Source organism: Castanea sativa, chromosome 8 (genome assembly GCF_040712315.1).
Source record: "Castanea sativa cultivar Marrone di Chiusa Pesio chromosome 8, ASM4071231v1".
In the NCBI taxonomy this organism is placed as follows: Eukaryota; Viridiplantae; Streptophyta; class Magnoliopsida; order Fagales; family Fagaceae; genus Castanea; species Castanea sativa.
The window spans coordinates 42550681-42568920 of NC_134020.1; the positions used below are offsets into that span (position 1 = coordinate 42550681).

The 18240-nt window shown below is 33.6% G+C and overlaps 1 protein-coding gene across 1 annotated transcript; it reads right to left on the reverse strand.

Moving 5' to 3' along the window:
* Positions 1-7036: 7036 nt before the first annotated feature.
* On the reverse strand, positions 7037-9850 carry LOC142607707 (putative glucuronoxylan glucuronosyltransferase IRX7). Its single transcript, XM_075779299.1, has 4 exons — positions 9201-9850; positions 8713-9074; positions 8367-8617; positions 7037-8178 (listed from the first exon to the last, which is right to left on the reverse strand). Exons 1-4 carry the CDS (start codon positions 9502-9504, stop codon positions 7704-7706), a joined length of 1392 nt encoding a protein of 463 aa, XP_075635414.1. The 5' UTR covers positions 9505-9850; the 3' UTR covers positions 7037-7703.
* Positions 9851-18240: the final 8390 nt, after the last annotated feature.

Here is an 18240-nt window from a genome sequence, read left to right on the forward strand (position 1 = left end):
TTAGCTACTCATAGTAATTAAAATAAAACACAAGAATAAAATATTAAACATTAAACTAGACAAATAAAATAAAACTAACTATCATGGAAGAAAACCAAAAAAGTAGCCGCACTCTCTATGTTCAGGCCTAAGCCCTAACACTCGCCCCCCTTGAATTTTGCCCTAAAGAGCCTTTAAATAGGTCAAGGAATCCTATTACAAGTTGAATTCCCGTTTGGGGAAAATTCCAGATTTTTAGGCTTCACTTAACCGACAATTTTGGCCCATTTAACGTCAGAATTCGGACTTTTGGTAAACTATAAAGTTGTAGCCCTTTAAGTTAAATTTCCAGCCCAACTTTAATCATCTTGATTGGACATCTAAGCCGAAAGTTATACCAAAAATACTAACTAATGTGCAGGCTGGAATTCTAATCCGAATTGAACTTGGATTTGATGCAAATTTCCTTTGATTCCCTGCTCCAATTGGACTTAAATTTCATTGGGTTTGTCTTCTTTAACTTCATCATGGCCCTTGTAAAAGTAAAGTCCATTAGCTTTCTTCTTTGCACAAATCCACTTATTTAATTCCATTCTCCTACAAAAAATAAATTCATGCAATAAGATTTAATTAAGCACAAAATTGATTATTCACCATTATTCCAAAAGCAAATATAAAATGCATGAATTACCTCAAAATAAGTATGATAATACTTTCTAACAATGATATAAATATGCAAAATTAAGCTATTATCAATGCACATCACGATGCCCCTGTTAATCAGGCTTTGATCACATGCCCATGGCAGACAGAACTGTTACATTAACTACAACAGACAGATACAATAAAGACAATAATGGAAATTCCTTTACAATTCAGACAAAAGTGAGTAATGGGCTTTGATAAGGAATGCCCGTTTTATGAAACAACAATAAAAGGGTAGGTTTTGAATGAACAACAATAAGCTTATTAAGAGAAATAAATGTCAGTCTGTTGTATCAAGTTACTTTGCCAGGTCTAAGTCAAGAAGGGGAATCACCTCTTCAACGCAATTAACCTCTCTGAAGAAGAAATTAACTGCTTTGAATGGGCGGGCCTGAATGACTTGTGTTCAGTGAGGTCCTTCTCCGTTACCAAAGAACAAGGGTTGGAGAGAAAGAAGGAGATCGACCTATTCGGTGCATGCCTACCACTTTGTTCTCTCTCTTTTTTACTCTTCTCTCTATCCCTTAGTTCTTTCCTTTCTTTCCCTTCGTTTTCTACTCTTCTTTCTATTATCTCTAATTCTTTCTCTCTTTTCCCTTGGTTTTTACTCTCACCGTCTTTTTTTTTTTCCTTTGGTTCTAGCGATTATCCTCCCATAGGTTGCCCCCCCCCCCCCCCGGACGTGCATAGCAAATGCTCCTTATATAATGTCCACCGTGCTTAGCTTTTACCATTTTAGCCCTTAACCGTTTTTGTCTGGTGCGGGTGTCCTTGTCGACCATTACTGACTAGCCAGTCACCCAACCACGCCACTCCACCTCACCAGACAAAGACGGCTTTTTTGTTTGCTTGCTTGCTATGGAATTCTTACCTGCCACGGTGTAAGTACTCTCTTTCTCTCCATCGCTCATGACATGCACCTAGTGGTTCCAACTCAGTTTTTTCTTTTTTGGGTGGTATGTCATCCTAGCAAGACATTGCCTCCAAAAAAGTTTGAGCATGAAACACGAAAATGGGTTTTTCCCCCTCCCCACTGCCAGACCATGCCCTCTTACCTTTGACCTATGACCTCACCACTTCCTATATTGGCTAGGTACATGCTAGTGGTGTTTGGGCCTTGCGCGTGCCTTACCTCCATGCTGGTTCAAATTCTGCAAGCTGCTCATGTGTCTACCGCGGTCTAAAGGTCCATCTTCCCAATTTGCCGTTCATCTTTGACTTATTATGGCGTGGGCTGCTTTCCCTGACTTCTCATTTATGACTTGCTTCTTTAGGGGCTGGGTCTTGCACGATTGTGGGCTATTCCATGCTTTATTCTTTGTTATTTGCTTCCTGCCACATCATTTTGTTATGCCTACCGTGAAGTTCGCTCGACCCAAGGCTGTTGAGCCTCTTCAGGCTTTCTGTTTATTCCTTCTTTGAAGGCCCAATAAACTCATTAGGCCCTTTACTACTTGCGGGCTCCCTCATCCCGCCTACTTTCCTTTGGGTATCCTAGGCCTGTTTACTTTCTTAGGGCATCCTGGCCCTTTCCAAGTCTATGATTCCCATGGGCTTTTACTAATTTCCTGGGCTTCCCTGACCCAAGTGCTTCATACTTCATCCTTGGGGCTCATGGATTCTCCATTGCCCCTTACTCTCTTTACTTACATTGTCTTGGGACTGCTGTGACAGCCGTGGCCCATTCTCACTTTTCTACATCCATACTACCCATGGGTTTTCTATTTCTTTCTTCCGGGCTTTCTTAGGCCCATTTACTTCTTCGGTGTCCATTTGTTTGCTGTATGGACCCATGATCCATTATTCCTGTCACTTGGGTTTAATGGTATTTCTATCCCACTCTCTTTTGTCCATGTCTTTAGGTTTTCCCTCCTGTTGGGTTTCTAAAAAAAAAAGAGCATCTACATATCCTAAATATAAAAAATTAGTGTTCAAATAAAGTTACTTTACACTACTCTCATAAAAAAAATTATGTTGTTCGTTTCAATAAAAAAAAAAAATATATATATATATATATATATAGAGAGAGAGAGAGAGAGAGATGGTTTTTTTACATTTTTTTTGTACTTGATAGTATGATAGTATCTGAAAAAATTGGTCAAAAGAAAACTATACCTTAATTGAGTTCAACTTACCCTTGGCAGCAATTTAACTTAAAACATTGCCACTTCATCCACTTTCTTAACAAGCAGTAGAGATTTAAGCATTACACACCATGTCATTTTTTCTTGGTTTGAAACTAACGAGGTGTGTAAAGCTTAAATCTCTACCATTGGTTAAGAAAGTAAATGAAGTGGTAGGTGTGTTAAACTTAAATCTTTACTGCTGGTTATGAAAGTAAATGAAATGGCCATGTCTGATTAAAATAAAGGGTCATGTTAATGAGTGTCAATTGTTACTAAATTATTTTAGGAAAGTTTTGACACCAATTTCATAAGAAATATACAAATTCACTAAAAAATAAATTATTTTATCACTTTTCCATAAAAATGTTTTAAAAACTATTTTCTAAACTATTGTTCTTAGGCAACAGTTAACTTTTCCCTAAAATAAAAAAAGATTTTTTTTTTTGTTGAGAAACACACACATACATATATAGGAGAGAGGGAATGAGACAAGAGAATACATTCACACGCCAACACCAAAACTACATGCGGTAGTTGAAAAATGATTCATTTTCCTAATCACAACAAACAGAGATAAATAAAGCTACACTATCTATCGAATAATAATAATAATAACACTAGCCATTCTAGTATTTCAAACTTAATAAGAGCATTCCCGTTGGCGTCTGTGAAATAGATTTTACATCCCTAAAAAAATAATTAATTTATCATTTTTCATAAAATATTTTTAACATTATTTTCTAAACTATTGCTCTTAGACATCTGTTAACTTTTCCCTTAAATAAAATGAGATCTCTTGTTAAATTGCAATTGATAGTAAGCTAGTACTGTCTTAACTGCCCTTATTTAGCTAACATGAGATAAAGTTAATTTCCATACAAATTTTCTGAAAAATAACTCTATCTCATACAAATCTAAATAAGGAAAACAACTCTATCTCACATGAAATTAAATAAAGAGAGTGAATAAATAGTTTTTGAACTCATTTTAAGATCGCTACTAAACATAAGAGAATAAGAAAACTGTCCAAAATATGCTTTTGAAAAACGATTCATTTTCCTAATCTCAACAAATAGAGATAAATAAAGCTACTCTATCTATCTAACAAAATAATAGCAACACTGGCTATTATAGTATTTCAAACTTAAATTAGAGCATTCTCATTGGCGTCTTTGAAATAGGAATTACATCCCTACACTCTTAATTTGAGCATTCTCATTATAGTATTTTAAACTTAATTAGAACATTCCTGCGCATCCCTTAAAATTAACATCCCTACACTCTTTTAGGGTGCTTTTCTAAGAGCATTCATAATTAAAAATGTCATCATATATTTTTTTACTATTTCAAAAAACTACTTTATCAATTATACCATACAATTTTACAATATACCCAACATCCTAATTTTTATTTTCCTATTATACTCATTAAAATAATATATATTACCCACTAAAATAATATAATATATTCTAATATAACTCTCTCTTTTTCTTCTCCCCCATCTCTTTTCCACTTTATCAATTAAAATATATTATAATTTTTAATAAATATATTATAATTTTTAATAAAGTGCTACAGTGCCATTGTACGAGTCCGATTGCGAGGCTCTTTTTTTACCTTTATGTTAAATTTTCCCTACATATACCATTAACCAATGTGAATCCTCTAAGCCTTGAAAAATGCTCCCATTCCTCAAAACACTTTTTATTAGGTCTAAAAAAAACAAAACAGGTTCGTAGCTGTTGTCAATGCTATAAAACTAGTTTGGATTCTGGAATATCACATGTAGTGATATAACACATTGTTTTCAAAATCAAAGTTTCTAGGGTAGCAATAGCGGCTTTTCATAGAAACAAAAGAACAATTATAGGACCCAAGAACTCTTTTTTTTTCTTTCTTTCTTTTAAAATGAATATGGGCCCAAGAACTCTTTTATCGAAAAGCCAGAAGAATAGGTATCAATTAAAAATGATGCCAAGTAATAGAACCCATTAAGAGCATCCACATGGTAGATACTCTTCTATAATACAAAAACCCCTTCATTTTATACATTTTGGCCAAAAAAAATATCTACATCAGTAGGTGTAAAGTTGTGTAAACATTTCTGTAGGGACATTGGGCCCAGTAATTTATAAAGGATGGCCCAACAAAGTCTATTGGGCTAAAAACTCAATCTGAGGACATCAAATGATCTAGGAGTACATGAATATACCTCATAAAGAAAATGTCAGGTAAAGATGTGATAAACGAGTGAACAATCATGTCCGAGGAAGAGATTTGTCCTCGGATATTAAAGCCGAGGTCATAGAAAGAGAGGTTTAATATCCTCAGGCTATGTTATAAAAAATCCTATGGCTACGGGAAGACACGGTACACGTGGAGGACAATAGAAAGAGCGGTAGAATATCTAAGGTAAAGCTGCTACCACCGCCCGCACATTAAAAACTCTGCAATTGATATACTGACTGCATTAATGGAGAAATGGGACCTGAGCATGAGGTTTGGAACTTGGTCCCTGACCCTAGAGGACTTCGGGGAAATTTGATGGGACAAGTATCCAAAGCCAGCGTTACAACCATGAGGTGGAAGATGATAAAGAGAATAAGATGAAGTATAAATAAGAGGAAAGACCTTTGGAAGAAGAGAGGCTTTTTCTTGGGGGAGAAGAAAGAATAGCATATGATAATCTAGCGATCTATAATTGTAATCAACCTTGAGAAGCAATGCTATAAACTATCCTCGGATTGTGTCCGAGGAAGAGCTTTCATTTACATTCTTTTAGTTAATTCCTTGTTTGTGCCATCGGGCCCGAGACCCATTCTTTCTTTGTTGTTTAAACCACCCTCAAAATCTAGATTTCAAGCCCACTCTCTATAAAATTTATTGTAAAAGGCCTTTCAAGCCTATTCCCTTTGATTGTGGATTGAAGGTTCGAATTGTGTCCTTACAGTTTCCATGAGCTACAGTAACCGTGTATATTTACATGATTACTGTAGCTCGTTTATTCATTATTTTATTATTTGTTTCTCTCTCCTCTCTCCTCTCAACTCTCTCAGCTCACAGCTCTCTCTTTCAACCATGTATATTCTTCTCACTCTCACCTCTCTATCGTTTCATCTCTCCCTCAGTTCATCAATCTCACCTCAGTCCACCGATCTCACCTCAGACCACCATCAGTCTTCTGATCTCACCTCAGGCCACCGATCTCACTCATCGCCAATACAATCTCAACAGGCAAATGACGCCGTGGTGGAGCACAAAAATGCCATGGCGGAGCTTAGATGGTACAATCTCACTCGCACGAGACCCAGAAGTAACGCATGTGGTGGACCTCTCAAGGACACGATGTGTGGGTTTTGATGGGTATTGATCCGTGATGTGTGAACTCATTGATGATGGGTTTAGGAGTCTTGATTTCCTATGGGGTTTGGAATTTCTGTTTGGATTTTCTGTGGGGTAACGGTGGCTGATGATTGTGGGTTGATGGGTGGGTTTGATGGTGGTAGCTAGGTGATTGGTGGCTGGGTTTATGTTGGGTCTATGAGAGGGTTCCAAAGAGGAGAAGAGGGAATGAAATAATAAAAAATGTAAAAATAATAAATATTTTATTGAATAAATGTGTAAAATAGATAAATTAATATGAATGTTTCGTAAAAATAAAAATATAAAATAAAATAAATTTTTTTGTTATTATAAAATAGACAAAAAAAATTTGACGTGGTTACTCTAATTCTATAATGTCCGTATATAATACATTCAAAGTCCCCATCAAAAAAAAAAAAAAATTCAAAGTCGCAGTGTTTGTGTTTTAAGTCGTTGATGTATTTTAAATTTTAAGAAACTGTGCCCAGAGCAGACATGGTTCGTTCATGTTCGTCGGATTCCTAGCTAGCTCATCCCGTGACCACTGGGTCACTCACAGCTGACACCACCACTATCGCACTGTCCCACAAATCCAATTTTTAGTAGTAACAATTTAAAGCTTATCTGACACACCTTAGCTGTCCTCACTCACTGCTACGTCTTTGAAATCTGTCCCCCTTCTCTCATAAACCCTACTGCCCCCATCTCATCTTTCCCGATATTTCAAAAAATAATCACTTCTTTCCTTTCATGGAGCCAACCCCACTTCACAAAAAACTTTCTAACGCAAAAATAAAATATTATAATTCGAACACCAAGTTACCAACAGTATAATTTGAACTAGTCCAACACATTCAAAAGCATAAATTAACAATCTCTACTATTTACCAATGCAATTATTATAAAATTCTCTTCTTTCTTTTGCGATAAGCTCACACCTTATTGAGTACTTGACCAAATACAGTTTATCTACATGATCAAACTAAATAAAAATTTAGAATTATATATACAACAAAAATTTAGCGGGAACTGGCATGAAGATCCCATCTATATAGTAATATTACATACCTTATTATTTTATGCCCAATTGAAAAAATTCAAAAAAAAAATATTAGTGGGATCTTGCATGAATCCCCCACAATATTATATACCTAATTATTTTATACCCAGTAGAAAAAAAAATTCAAAAAATTCTCTCTCTTCCACATTTACAGTGTAATATTTGTACTTTCCTCGGTCACCGCATAGCCATCCAATCCTAGCTGGCCATCTCATCAACAAAACTCCACAATGCCATAAATTTTTCCCAAGATCTTTAAATCTCAGAACCAAATGGGTCCCACTCCACGTAAATAGAAAAGAAATTCCACCACCACCTCATGGAAAAGATTATACAAGTCCAGCTGTGCTCCATTATTATTTTTGCATGCAACCGCATCCACGATACAAAAAGCCATTCAATTAGCTGGCACCTTCGAATCTCCACCCAATTAAAAATAAAAAGCAGCCACGCCACGTGTCGCGATCCCATTAGCTGGAAACCCTCGAAGCTCGACTACTACTCTCATACGACCTGTCCATTTTCTCCGCCAAAGAGAGTAACACCTGCCACGTGGCGTCCCCTTCTTGGACCTGGTTATTGAACAGTAGGGCCCGCCTGTTCCTTTGGTCCCACAAGTTCTTTTGTATGGTGCTTAGGTTGGTTGCCGCCACGTGTTCAAGAATCGTTCCTAACTTATCCACGTCCCTCTCCGCCACCGTGAGCGATATCTCCGCCCAGTTCACGGCGGAGGGGAAGGGCAATCGGATGCCATCAGCTATTATTACCGGCACGCAACCCAACACAACGGACTCAACCAGCCTCGGACTCCACGGGGCCCACCCCAATGGACATAAACAAAACACAGACCGTACAATTTCTGACTGGTAACCGGCAAATCTATGCCTCCTTAGATAAAACCTCCGGTCACTATTGAATTTCCTCCAAATCACCGTCCTCACACGCCTAACCAAAAAAGAAAACACAAAAAGTCATATTAGACAACGTCAATAAACAACACTCACGAGGGTAATTTAGTCATAACAAAACACAAAACACAAAACACATGATTACAAGTTTGATTAGGGAAAATAATAAATGAATTGAATCAAATCAATTACTTGCTTCCTATTAAAAAAAAAAAAATCAATTACTTGCTGTAAAATCGACCGCTGATATTTTTTGGGTGGACCTCCATTTTGCCCCTAAAGAACACGAAAATATTTCTCCGACCAGTCACCGGAAAATTCTCTAAGGTTGTCCGTACACTTTCCGGCGGAATATAAGGTGGGATTAACACATTCTCAACTTCCTGACATGGGTGCTTGTATTTGACCCCAAACGTTTGCAATATGATCGAGTTTTTTAGGAACCCAGGTATTCCATCAGCAACTGCCACGTCCTCCTTCAAAACAGAAAAAACAGAACCAAAACATGTTTTAGAAACAAATAAAACAAAGAGAGATTAAAAGGGTTGTTTTGTTTTGGATATGGATTTACCATGGCGTGGAAACAAGCTCCGTAGTCATGGGAAGCGACGAAGACATGGTCGGAGCCTTGGGTCCGATTCCAAAATGGGTACTGTGATGAGATGAGTTGGATAGCTGAGGAGATTAGAGTCCTGGCGTGACCAATGGCTGGGAAGCCATGGATGATGCTGAAATTGCAGGATACGTAGACGGGTACGAAGAAAAAATGTGCTTCGTAAGGATCAAAGGTCCTCACATCGCTGTTTAACAAAGCCCTGTGTATGGCGACCTCCGAGGCAAATAAGTGCTTGGTACACCTATCGTTTGAGAGCCAATCCGTGTTGTAATTTGGTGGTAACTCGTACACGAAAATCTTCAAGTCCTTCAATAACCCTGTTGACGAAAAGATCAAAAAAGTAAATAAAAACGTTAACTTTTGATAAAGTTGGAAATAAAGGTTGAAACTTTTGAGCTAGAACGTGAGAAAGAAAGAAAGAAAAAAATGATTGAACTTTGAACCTTGATCGTTTGTGAATTCTTGGAGATGAGAAGCGTTTGTGGACTCGAAGAGAGCACGAGAGGCGAGGATAGTTTTGGAATTTGAGACACGGGTTTTGGTTAGAGAGGTAGGTTTGTTGGGAGGGTTATTGTTGGTGATGAAATAGGAGCTGAAGAGGTACAGAGACAGAGAAAGCCAGAGAAACCATTTGTAGTATTTGAAAAAGCAGCTCTTTTCTTGGGCTCTGCCATTTTTGGTGTGCAATAGTCTCATTTTCACATAGAACCCCCTCTTCTCCTTTGAGAGCACCTTCGTCTCCACCATCCCATTTAAATTTAAAAACCAAATATTACGTCTGGGTTTTTAGTGGTTGGGATAAAGCTTTCGGTTCTTGGTCTGGCGATGAAGTGGAGACTAAGATATAGTGATTGAAGAAGATATGAGTTTGTTGGTACTTCGTTTTTGCAACCAACAATAAACGAAAAAATATAATAAAAATTTTGGACCAAATTTGTTAGTACATCTTTTCAGTATATGGGGTTGGTTCAGTTCTGGTGCTCCCAAACTAGAATAGAAAAATACATAGAACCGTTCTGGCAAGAAAAAGAGAGAGTGGGGGTTTCAGGGATTCACATGGTGATGGAGCAGAATGGACAGCGGCGAATGTCTCGGTTTCTATGCTTGGGTTTGGTCCTTTTCAGAATTTTGACGACTTCAATGACCAAAACACCCTCGTTGGGTTTCCTAGTACTAGTAGTTTGAGCTGTCTGTGAGAGATTATTTTGCTTGGTAAATAAAAGAGTACTCTAAATATTACAGCAGCAAGAACTTCTTACAAATTATGAGGGGGTGAATTTATAAATTTATATAGCCTCATAATTTTTATTCTACCGTTTATAACTTATTGTGGCAAAAATTATGAGAAATGTTGTGCTCTTAGCATTTTTTTATAAATAAAAAGATTGTTTACTTGTTTATCCGATAAGATTTGTCCTAAAACAGCGATTGAATCCATTTAAGTGTAACATCATGATCAGCATCTATGTGACTTTTATTAGTGAAAAGGAATAATATTATCTAGGGAGGTGTGTCCAGCTGGGTTATACTTATAAAGTTGTTGAAGACCCTAAATTGCATTTGATGCACCGTTGAGATTCTTCATTCTTCAAAGCTAAGGGATAGCAACATATATAGTATAGTATAGTATAAAATGTTTGTTGGGGGGTCGTTGATATTAACGGTGGTCTTAATTCTTGAAAGGACAAAAATTAGCTGAAGATAAGGGCAATGTTGGAATAGAATATATGGGGTGACAAAAGTTTGACAATGTGGCCAGACAGCCAGAGGAATTTTTTTTTTTTTGGCGTGAAAAAAGGGGCACTTTGGGCTTTTAAAAATGCATATTTATGAAAGCCTGGCTAAAAATATATGATTAATATTCAGATCCCTCAAATTTTTGGGTAAAAAGGATACTTCATTAACAAACTAAAATTTTTTAAGATCCCTCAAATTGAACCATCCTATTCTTTCCTGTTTTTATTTAAATAAGTGACATATGTTGCATATTTAATTAGGATTTTTTTTTGGAGAATTTTAACTTTGAGTGTCCGCTCTTGATAATAGTTATTTATCATTATACTAATATATCAATCGATATATTTAACTAGGATTTAATTGAAGGAAATCATTTCCTGTATAAATTTATTTTTATATTAACATTAAGAGTTATACCAAGAGCTTTGTAACTTGTTTCTCAAAAAAAAAAAAAAAAAAGCTTTGTAACTAATGGTACGTTTGGTACATTGAATGACGACTACGATAAGAATTATAATCTTTATTACTAGTAATAAAATGTGTTATAATATAATAACTAAATCTATTCATTAGTTTGACTGTTGGTTATAACATTAGAATGAAACTTAATATTTATTTTATGAAATATTTTACTCATACAATTATATCTCTTTAAAAATTGTTATTTTTAAATTTAAGGGAAATATGTGGTATTTTTTATGATTTTTTATTTAAAGTTTGTTGTTAGGTGTATATAGAAAGTTTGTTTATTTGAAAATATATTAAGTTTTGAAATTATTGTACTTACTAAGGAATAGCTAATACAACTTTTTAAAGATGAATAGTTATTACTCATTTTGAAGAATAGCTATTCATAAGAAATTACTATTTCTTATAATGAAAACATAACCAAACTAAAGAATAACTAAACCATAGGAATAACTATTATATTACAATGCCTATTATAGTCTACCAAACATCCCTTTAATGTTTATTTTCTAAGACGTTCAAGATTTTAATTTTAATCTCCCAACTATCCAAATATTAGGGGATGGCTAATGATGGTTACGAGTTACAACCACATCCTATTGATGAGGATTGTACTGCAATGTGCCCTAATTAATAGTTTGCACCACGTATTCAAAAATATGGGTTGGGGCATATTAAAATGCAATTAGCTTAAGTTAGTGATGGTTGAATTTAACTCGAATACAAGTGGACCACGTAATTATACCACCCCTAGAGGTTGTTAATCCAGCTATTGATAAGCCATAACAAACTTTTTTATATGTTTTTTTAATGGAAAAAGTTAACCGAAAAATTAGCTATTTTTTATGAAAAAAATAACTAATTTTTGACAATTTCTTATTTCTCTTGTCAAAATGTATTAAAACTTTTTTAAAATAGTATATTAACATAGCAAATGCTCTAAGAGTACCTATTAATCGGACTATTTTTTACATTGAAGAAATTTTAGACACATTAAAAATAACTATATAAGTAATTAATACTTTAAATACATATTTAATTTTGGGCAATTGGATCTCTTTTTAACTAAGAGAGGTGCTACGTCCACAACATTTTTACAACATTTTTACAACAAATCATAGGTGGTTAGTTGTTATTGGTTCAAATTTGAACGTAACACTAAGATTACTTTTTTGCCCCAACAATAACAACCAGTAACGTCCTGCCACTTAGGATTTGTTGTAAAAATGTTGTGAAAATGTTGTGGACATATCATGTATCTTTAACTAATTGGTAACCTTTTTCTAACCTCTCTGGTAATTGAAGAGGCAGTTTGGTCACAAAATATAGAGATGGTATAAAAAATATTCAAACTCTGAATATTATACTATTTGTAGGTTTAATTACTTCAATTAGTAAAGTTGAATATAATCGAAAATAAATTTGGTATTCAAATTCTACTAACTCAAAATTTGGTATTCGAATTCTATTAACTCAAAAATCAATTGATGTGCTGATTTAATAACAGAGAACAATCATATAACAAAAGAAACACTGTAAGTTGAATTCTATTGTATCTATTGAAAAATAAATAAATTATTTATGATCACTTTCTTTGAGTAAATAATAAATGAAAGATGATATATTTTTTCATTTATCTCTCTCCCATGGTAAAAACTTAATGAAAACAGTGAACTGCACCAGACTAAAGATATTCAATGTGTAGTATATATTAATATATGTCATACATACAAACATAATTACTTTACCGTCTCTGCCACAACAGAAGGGCTGACTTGAATCATTTGATCAATTGAGTCCCGTGCACGGCAAGAGTGCGTTTTCGCTTACTGTTATGGCACTAAAAATTATGACAATTTATATATTGATTTATACAATTTATAAAAAATAAAAAATAAAAACTCGAATGTTTTAAACCATTAATATAATCAAAAGTGTCATAATACTAACTACCAAAACTAAACAAATTTACAGACAAATTTATGATTTCAATGTTATTTTGATGTTCATTTTTTGGAGCTAATATAATGAAATTTCTGACCATGTTAATAGTTTTAAATGCACAATTATTGTAGGAAAACTTGTAAACCTCAAATTATAATGAGCAAAATTTTTTTACACTAAACAAAACAAAAATATTCTCATTGCACACTTTGCGCATGTGATGAGACAAGTCTTTAAATACAAATTTATAATCTCAAGAAAAAAAAAAACTTATAATGGACTAACTTTTAAGAAAAGAAGGTGAATTTGTATCTCTTTACGAAGAAATAGAATGAAAGGAAATAAAAATTAAAATAAAACCCTAACATTTTGGATTTTGAAACCATGTAATTACATAATGGATCATATTTTTTTACACTTTTTGAGTTTTCATAAGGAGAATGTGAGGATACCATGCATTCCATTTCCATTAACTAAAACGTTGGTTTAAAAAAGAAAAAAAGAAAAGAAGTGCTTGACAACTTGAGTTTAGGAGAAGTTATTTGTGATTATTTGGCTATTATTAGAGGATTCTAAAATCTTAAAATTTATGACTTTTCTGCTCAAAATTTTAAAAAGAAAAATCTATAATGTTACATTCCATTTCCATTATCCTAAAATGTGGGTTTTTTAAAATTAAAAAAAAAGGAAAACCAACGGGAGTGAGATTATCCTTCAGTTTTGTTTCTACTTAAATTTAGGATGTATGAGTATTTTTGAACCACAAAATTGTCTATCCCAAACAAGAGAGCCCCTAAATAGTAGTACTTATTATTTTTGTTATTTCCTTAGAAAATCATGCTTAACTATGAGACAATAGTAGCCGGCGCCGCTACATGGATTTAGCTTTTTTTTTTTAGGTTTGTGGGGAACTCTAAGGTTTCAAATAATTAATTTATCCATTTTTTTCCCAAAATAACAGAATTATATATATATATATATATATATATATATATATATAAAATTAGTGATTCCGCCTATAATTTTCACCGTACAAAAATGCTTTGACAATTATTTAAACAGTAATTGTTTCCAATGGGCACTCAATCTTCTTAAAAAGTAAAAATAAATACAATACAATACTCTATATCTAATTAATTCTAGGTACACAAAATTAATTAGTGTTAGTTATACGCCAAAGTCATAACAGCTCAATATATAGTGGTCCTTGCGGCCCTTGAAAATTAATTATGGGTTGAATTTTCTATCTCAGAAATGATATCATTGGAGGAATTATAAATTATTTTAGAGGATTATATTTGGTCCCATAAGCAATCATAATCAGGTTATGTTCTTGAGCAGCAAAAGCCAAGACTTCCACATTATATGTTTATGAGTGCATTCATTTCTGCATATGAGTGGAAACGTGGAACACGCGTTAATTCAACTTAAGAGTAGTATTATTATTTTGGTGGAATGGTATGTAATCGTACTATGTTAATTAATAGCTATCACAGGGAGGGCCATAATTTATAGTTTTTTTTAAGATAGTTTCAATTTATGATGTCTGCTCTTAAGGATAATTATTTATTATCAGACCAAGACATCAATCGATTTTTGGTGTAAACAGAAATTGAACCTTAGATATTTTATTCAACCATAAAAAACTTTACCAATTAAGCTAATTATAACTCATGAGACCTTAATTTATAGTAATTATTTGAGTTCTAGTAAAATGTCTCTTTCTCTTGCTCGTTAAGGAAGGAGGGCAAGCTGAAAATGAATGCAAAGTCACATTCGCACTTTGCGCATGAAAACAGTGAACTATAATTGTCATCTATTTGAGCATGACCAGGTCTTTATGGATTTGGTCGTGTTAATGGAGCACAAGTGTTTTGTGAATACTTGTGGTTCTTGAAGAATCCCTAAAGATTGTGAAAAGTATTGTTTCACGGAAAAGTTTTGCTAGAAAAGATAGACCAAGAACTTTGTTATCATTAAGATAAAAAGAACTTATAAAGTATGGGAAATGGGCCTGGAACAAAAAATAAAGGGGAAATTAGGAAAATAAAAAGTCACTATTTTTTAAGCTTTTTAAGTTTTCACAATCAGGACGTGTTTGATTTCTATAATTTTATTTCTAAAAAACAGTTTTCTATCTTTAGAATTACAACAAAAAACTATTTTAAGAAAAAAACCAGTTGAGGTTCCCACGGTTCTTATTTGGCGATATAAATGTCTTTTTTTTTAAAAAAAATTAAAAATTATATTTAAAAAATTCTAAACAATATCTAAAAAACCTCCTTTTTATTTTATGTTCTGAAAACAGTTTTTAAACAGTAAATTCTTATAATACAATTAAAGGGTACCTCATATTTAACTTTACATTTAGGCCAAGCCATTGTTGCTAAGTGGATACTCAAATTGAAGGTGAGGTTACACTTGGATCTTATGGAATCATTTAAATATAATTCTTAAAAAAAATTATATTTAAAAAAGTCTAAACAATATCTGAAAAACCTCCTTTTTATTTTATTTTATGTTCTGAAAACAGTTTTTAAACAGTAAATTCTTAAAATACAATTAAAGGGTACCTCATATTTAACTTTACATATAGGCCAAGCCATTGTTGCTAAGTGGATACTCAAATTGAAGGTGAGGTTACACTTGGATCTTATGGAATCATTTAAAAAAAAAATTGGCCCCACCTTTTATTTTCTAATTAACCTGTCCAAAATCAATTCATAATTCTTTGTTGATTATTGCTTTTTATTGGCCAATCGGAAAGAAAGAAAGTGCGTGGTTGGAGAATAGTTTCATCATCTGCTTAAATCATGAAGCTTTGTTTGGAATTTTAGATTTGGGTTATCATTATCAAGGGGTCATATATATTGTGCATCATTATGCACTCTTGGCCTTTTGCAGACTTTGGAGGAGATAAAAATCCTTCTGTCAAGTCGTGCGGTGCTACCTATTGGAAGAAACCAAAAGATGACAAATTATTTAGAATTTTGTGGGTTTAAAGAGTGTGATCAAAGATCAAACTTTTGACAATTCAGGATTGCTTCAGTCTCTATCTTTTTTTTTCTTTTTCATTTTGGCTCTAATAGGGATAGCGTTGAAAACTTGAAATTCTTCAAATTCATTTTTGTTAATGGACTGGAATTTGGGTTGCAGCAAAATTTGAAGATGTTAGGGTGGGATGCGAAGTGTTTGATATTGGGGATTGGTTGATAAAATAAATTCAGTGAAAACATAAGATCCCTAAAAAGTCAAGAGCCAAAAACAAATGATTTTTGTGTGTGTGTGTGTGTATGTGTTGTGTTGTGTTGTGTTGGTTTTCTTTCAACTAAATCGGGAGTATTAAGTTGAAAGTTGAAACTAGTTGATGTCATCTGAAATGCACTAATATAATATAAATTTAATTTAAAATATTTTATAAAAAAACTATATTTTTTCAATATGAAATTCTCTTTTTGACCATCGATAATACTTCTTCTTAAAATAGCTTATAAACTTTAGTTCTTTTAGGCAATGCAGTTCAAATTAGAATAATTTTGTTTAATATATATTTTTCGCTAAACAATTATTTTTAATACTTAATTAACTTAAAAATGACAACATTTAGTATTTAAAATTTAAAATGATGACTGTTAGTTTCTAATGTATCTAAATGAATTATTACGGTGTTATAATTTTTAGTTCGGTCATATCATGGTTGGTTCTGTTGTTGAGGTTTTAACTGATGTTAATATTTAGAAAGATAAAATATCATCACTCTAATTTTGTCAAGAACTAAAATGATTGAATTTAACTTGAATTAAAATCCAGCATTTTAACCCCCTCCTAAAAAAAGCTAGTTTTGAAAGAGCCTAATAAGTAAAAGTTACTAATGATTACGTTGATTGTAAGGTTGCAACAAATGATTACTTGCTGGTACTTTATTTTTAAAAGGACTGTCGGGTTAATTAGGCAACAAAACTGTTTTTTTTTTCTCCAAAATGTATTATTGTTTGATTTGAACTACGTAATACATACTGCTATTAATTTAATGGTAAGATCCATTACATACACCAACATACACATACGTCTGTCTGTGCACAAAAGTAAAAACAACTAAAATCGTGCGTTGAAGACAATGTTTCAAATTATTCTTAATTTAATTCCCATATTGTTATTGCTCGAGCTATCCCTCTAGGCCGAAACTTGATTGATGTTGTGCATGTTCATGGATAGCCCTAACAATGTGTCTCCTGCTAATTATGTAGCACAAATCTCAATTAGTATTTTGCCATTAGACTTTTCATTTCCCCATAAAGCAATGACCCATTCAATAATTTCTCTCCAAGAAATAGATAGATGATAATAAGGAACATGGACCCCCATACATGTAACACACCCTCCATGCAAAATCACATCTACCTAGAACCCGTTTGAGATGTGTTTTTTTTGCTTCAGCTTATTTAAGTTTTTAGATTCTTTTTTTGTACTATTTATGGGTTTCATTACAATTTTTAATACTATTCATAAGTTTCATTATACTATTCAACTAACATTTTTTTCTCTACATTTTTTTTTTTCTACAGTTCCCATACCGAAATTAATTACAAGGTAAAAGTGTCTATTTTTTGAGCATGAATCCAATCATGTTATTGGGCCCTACTTGGGGGGCCATCCATATTATCTACTAAAAGGGAGGGACCTATAATCACATAAAGGTCCCTTATAGCTTGTTTGCATGGATAATATGTTTAGTGCTCCTCTGGCCAATGAGCACTAAACAAAACATATAGACAATGGTCACCATATATCCAAATCCTTGAGTGTACCTATATGTTGATTGTGGGATGTGAGGTCTGTGCTCTACCCTAGAATTCATGCAAGTATATTGAAAAGGTGTTTAGAGGGTCCCCCCAATGGAGGACATTGAACCCAAAAGGCAGAAACATTTTTTGGGACATTGACCCTACTACTTTGAAGTGTGAGCTGTATAGTCACATGCTCTGCTAAGCCAAATACTATGCATTAGAAGAAGAATTTGCTTATATATGTGTGTGTATGAGAGAGAGAGAGAGAGAGAGAGAGAGAGAGAGAGCATGTGCTCAATTATTAGAACAAAGAATTGCACTATGTTGCCTCTGGCAATGGGAACAAGTTTAAAGCATATTGCCGTGTTCCCATGTGCATTTGAGAAGAAGCAAATTGATCAGTTGGAAGATTTATTGCAGCCATATTGTTCTTCCTTTTGCTACTCTAGTCTAATGATTAAGGGATGGATATGGACTAAACTGTAATTTACAGGAACTCAATGGCCCAGTTTGCTTGTGCCAGCTGAACCAGTATTCTTCTGATTAA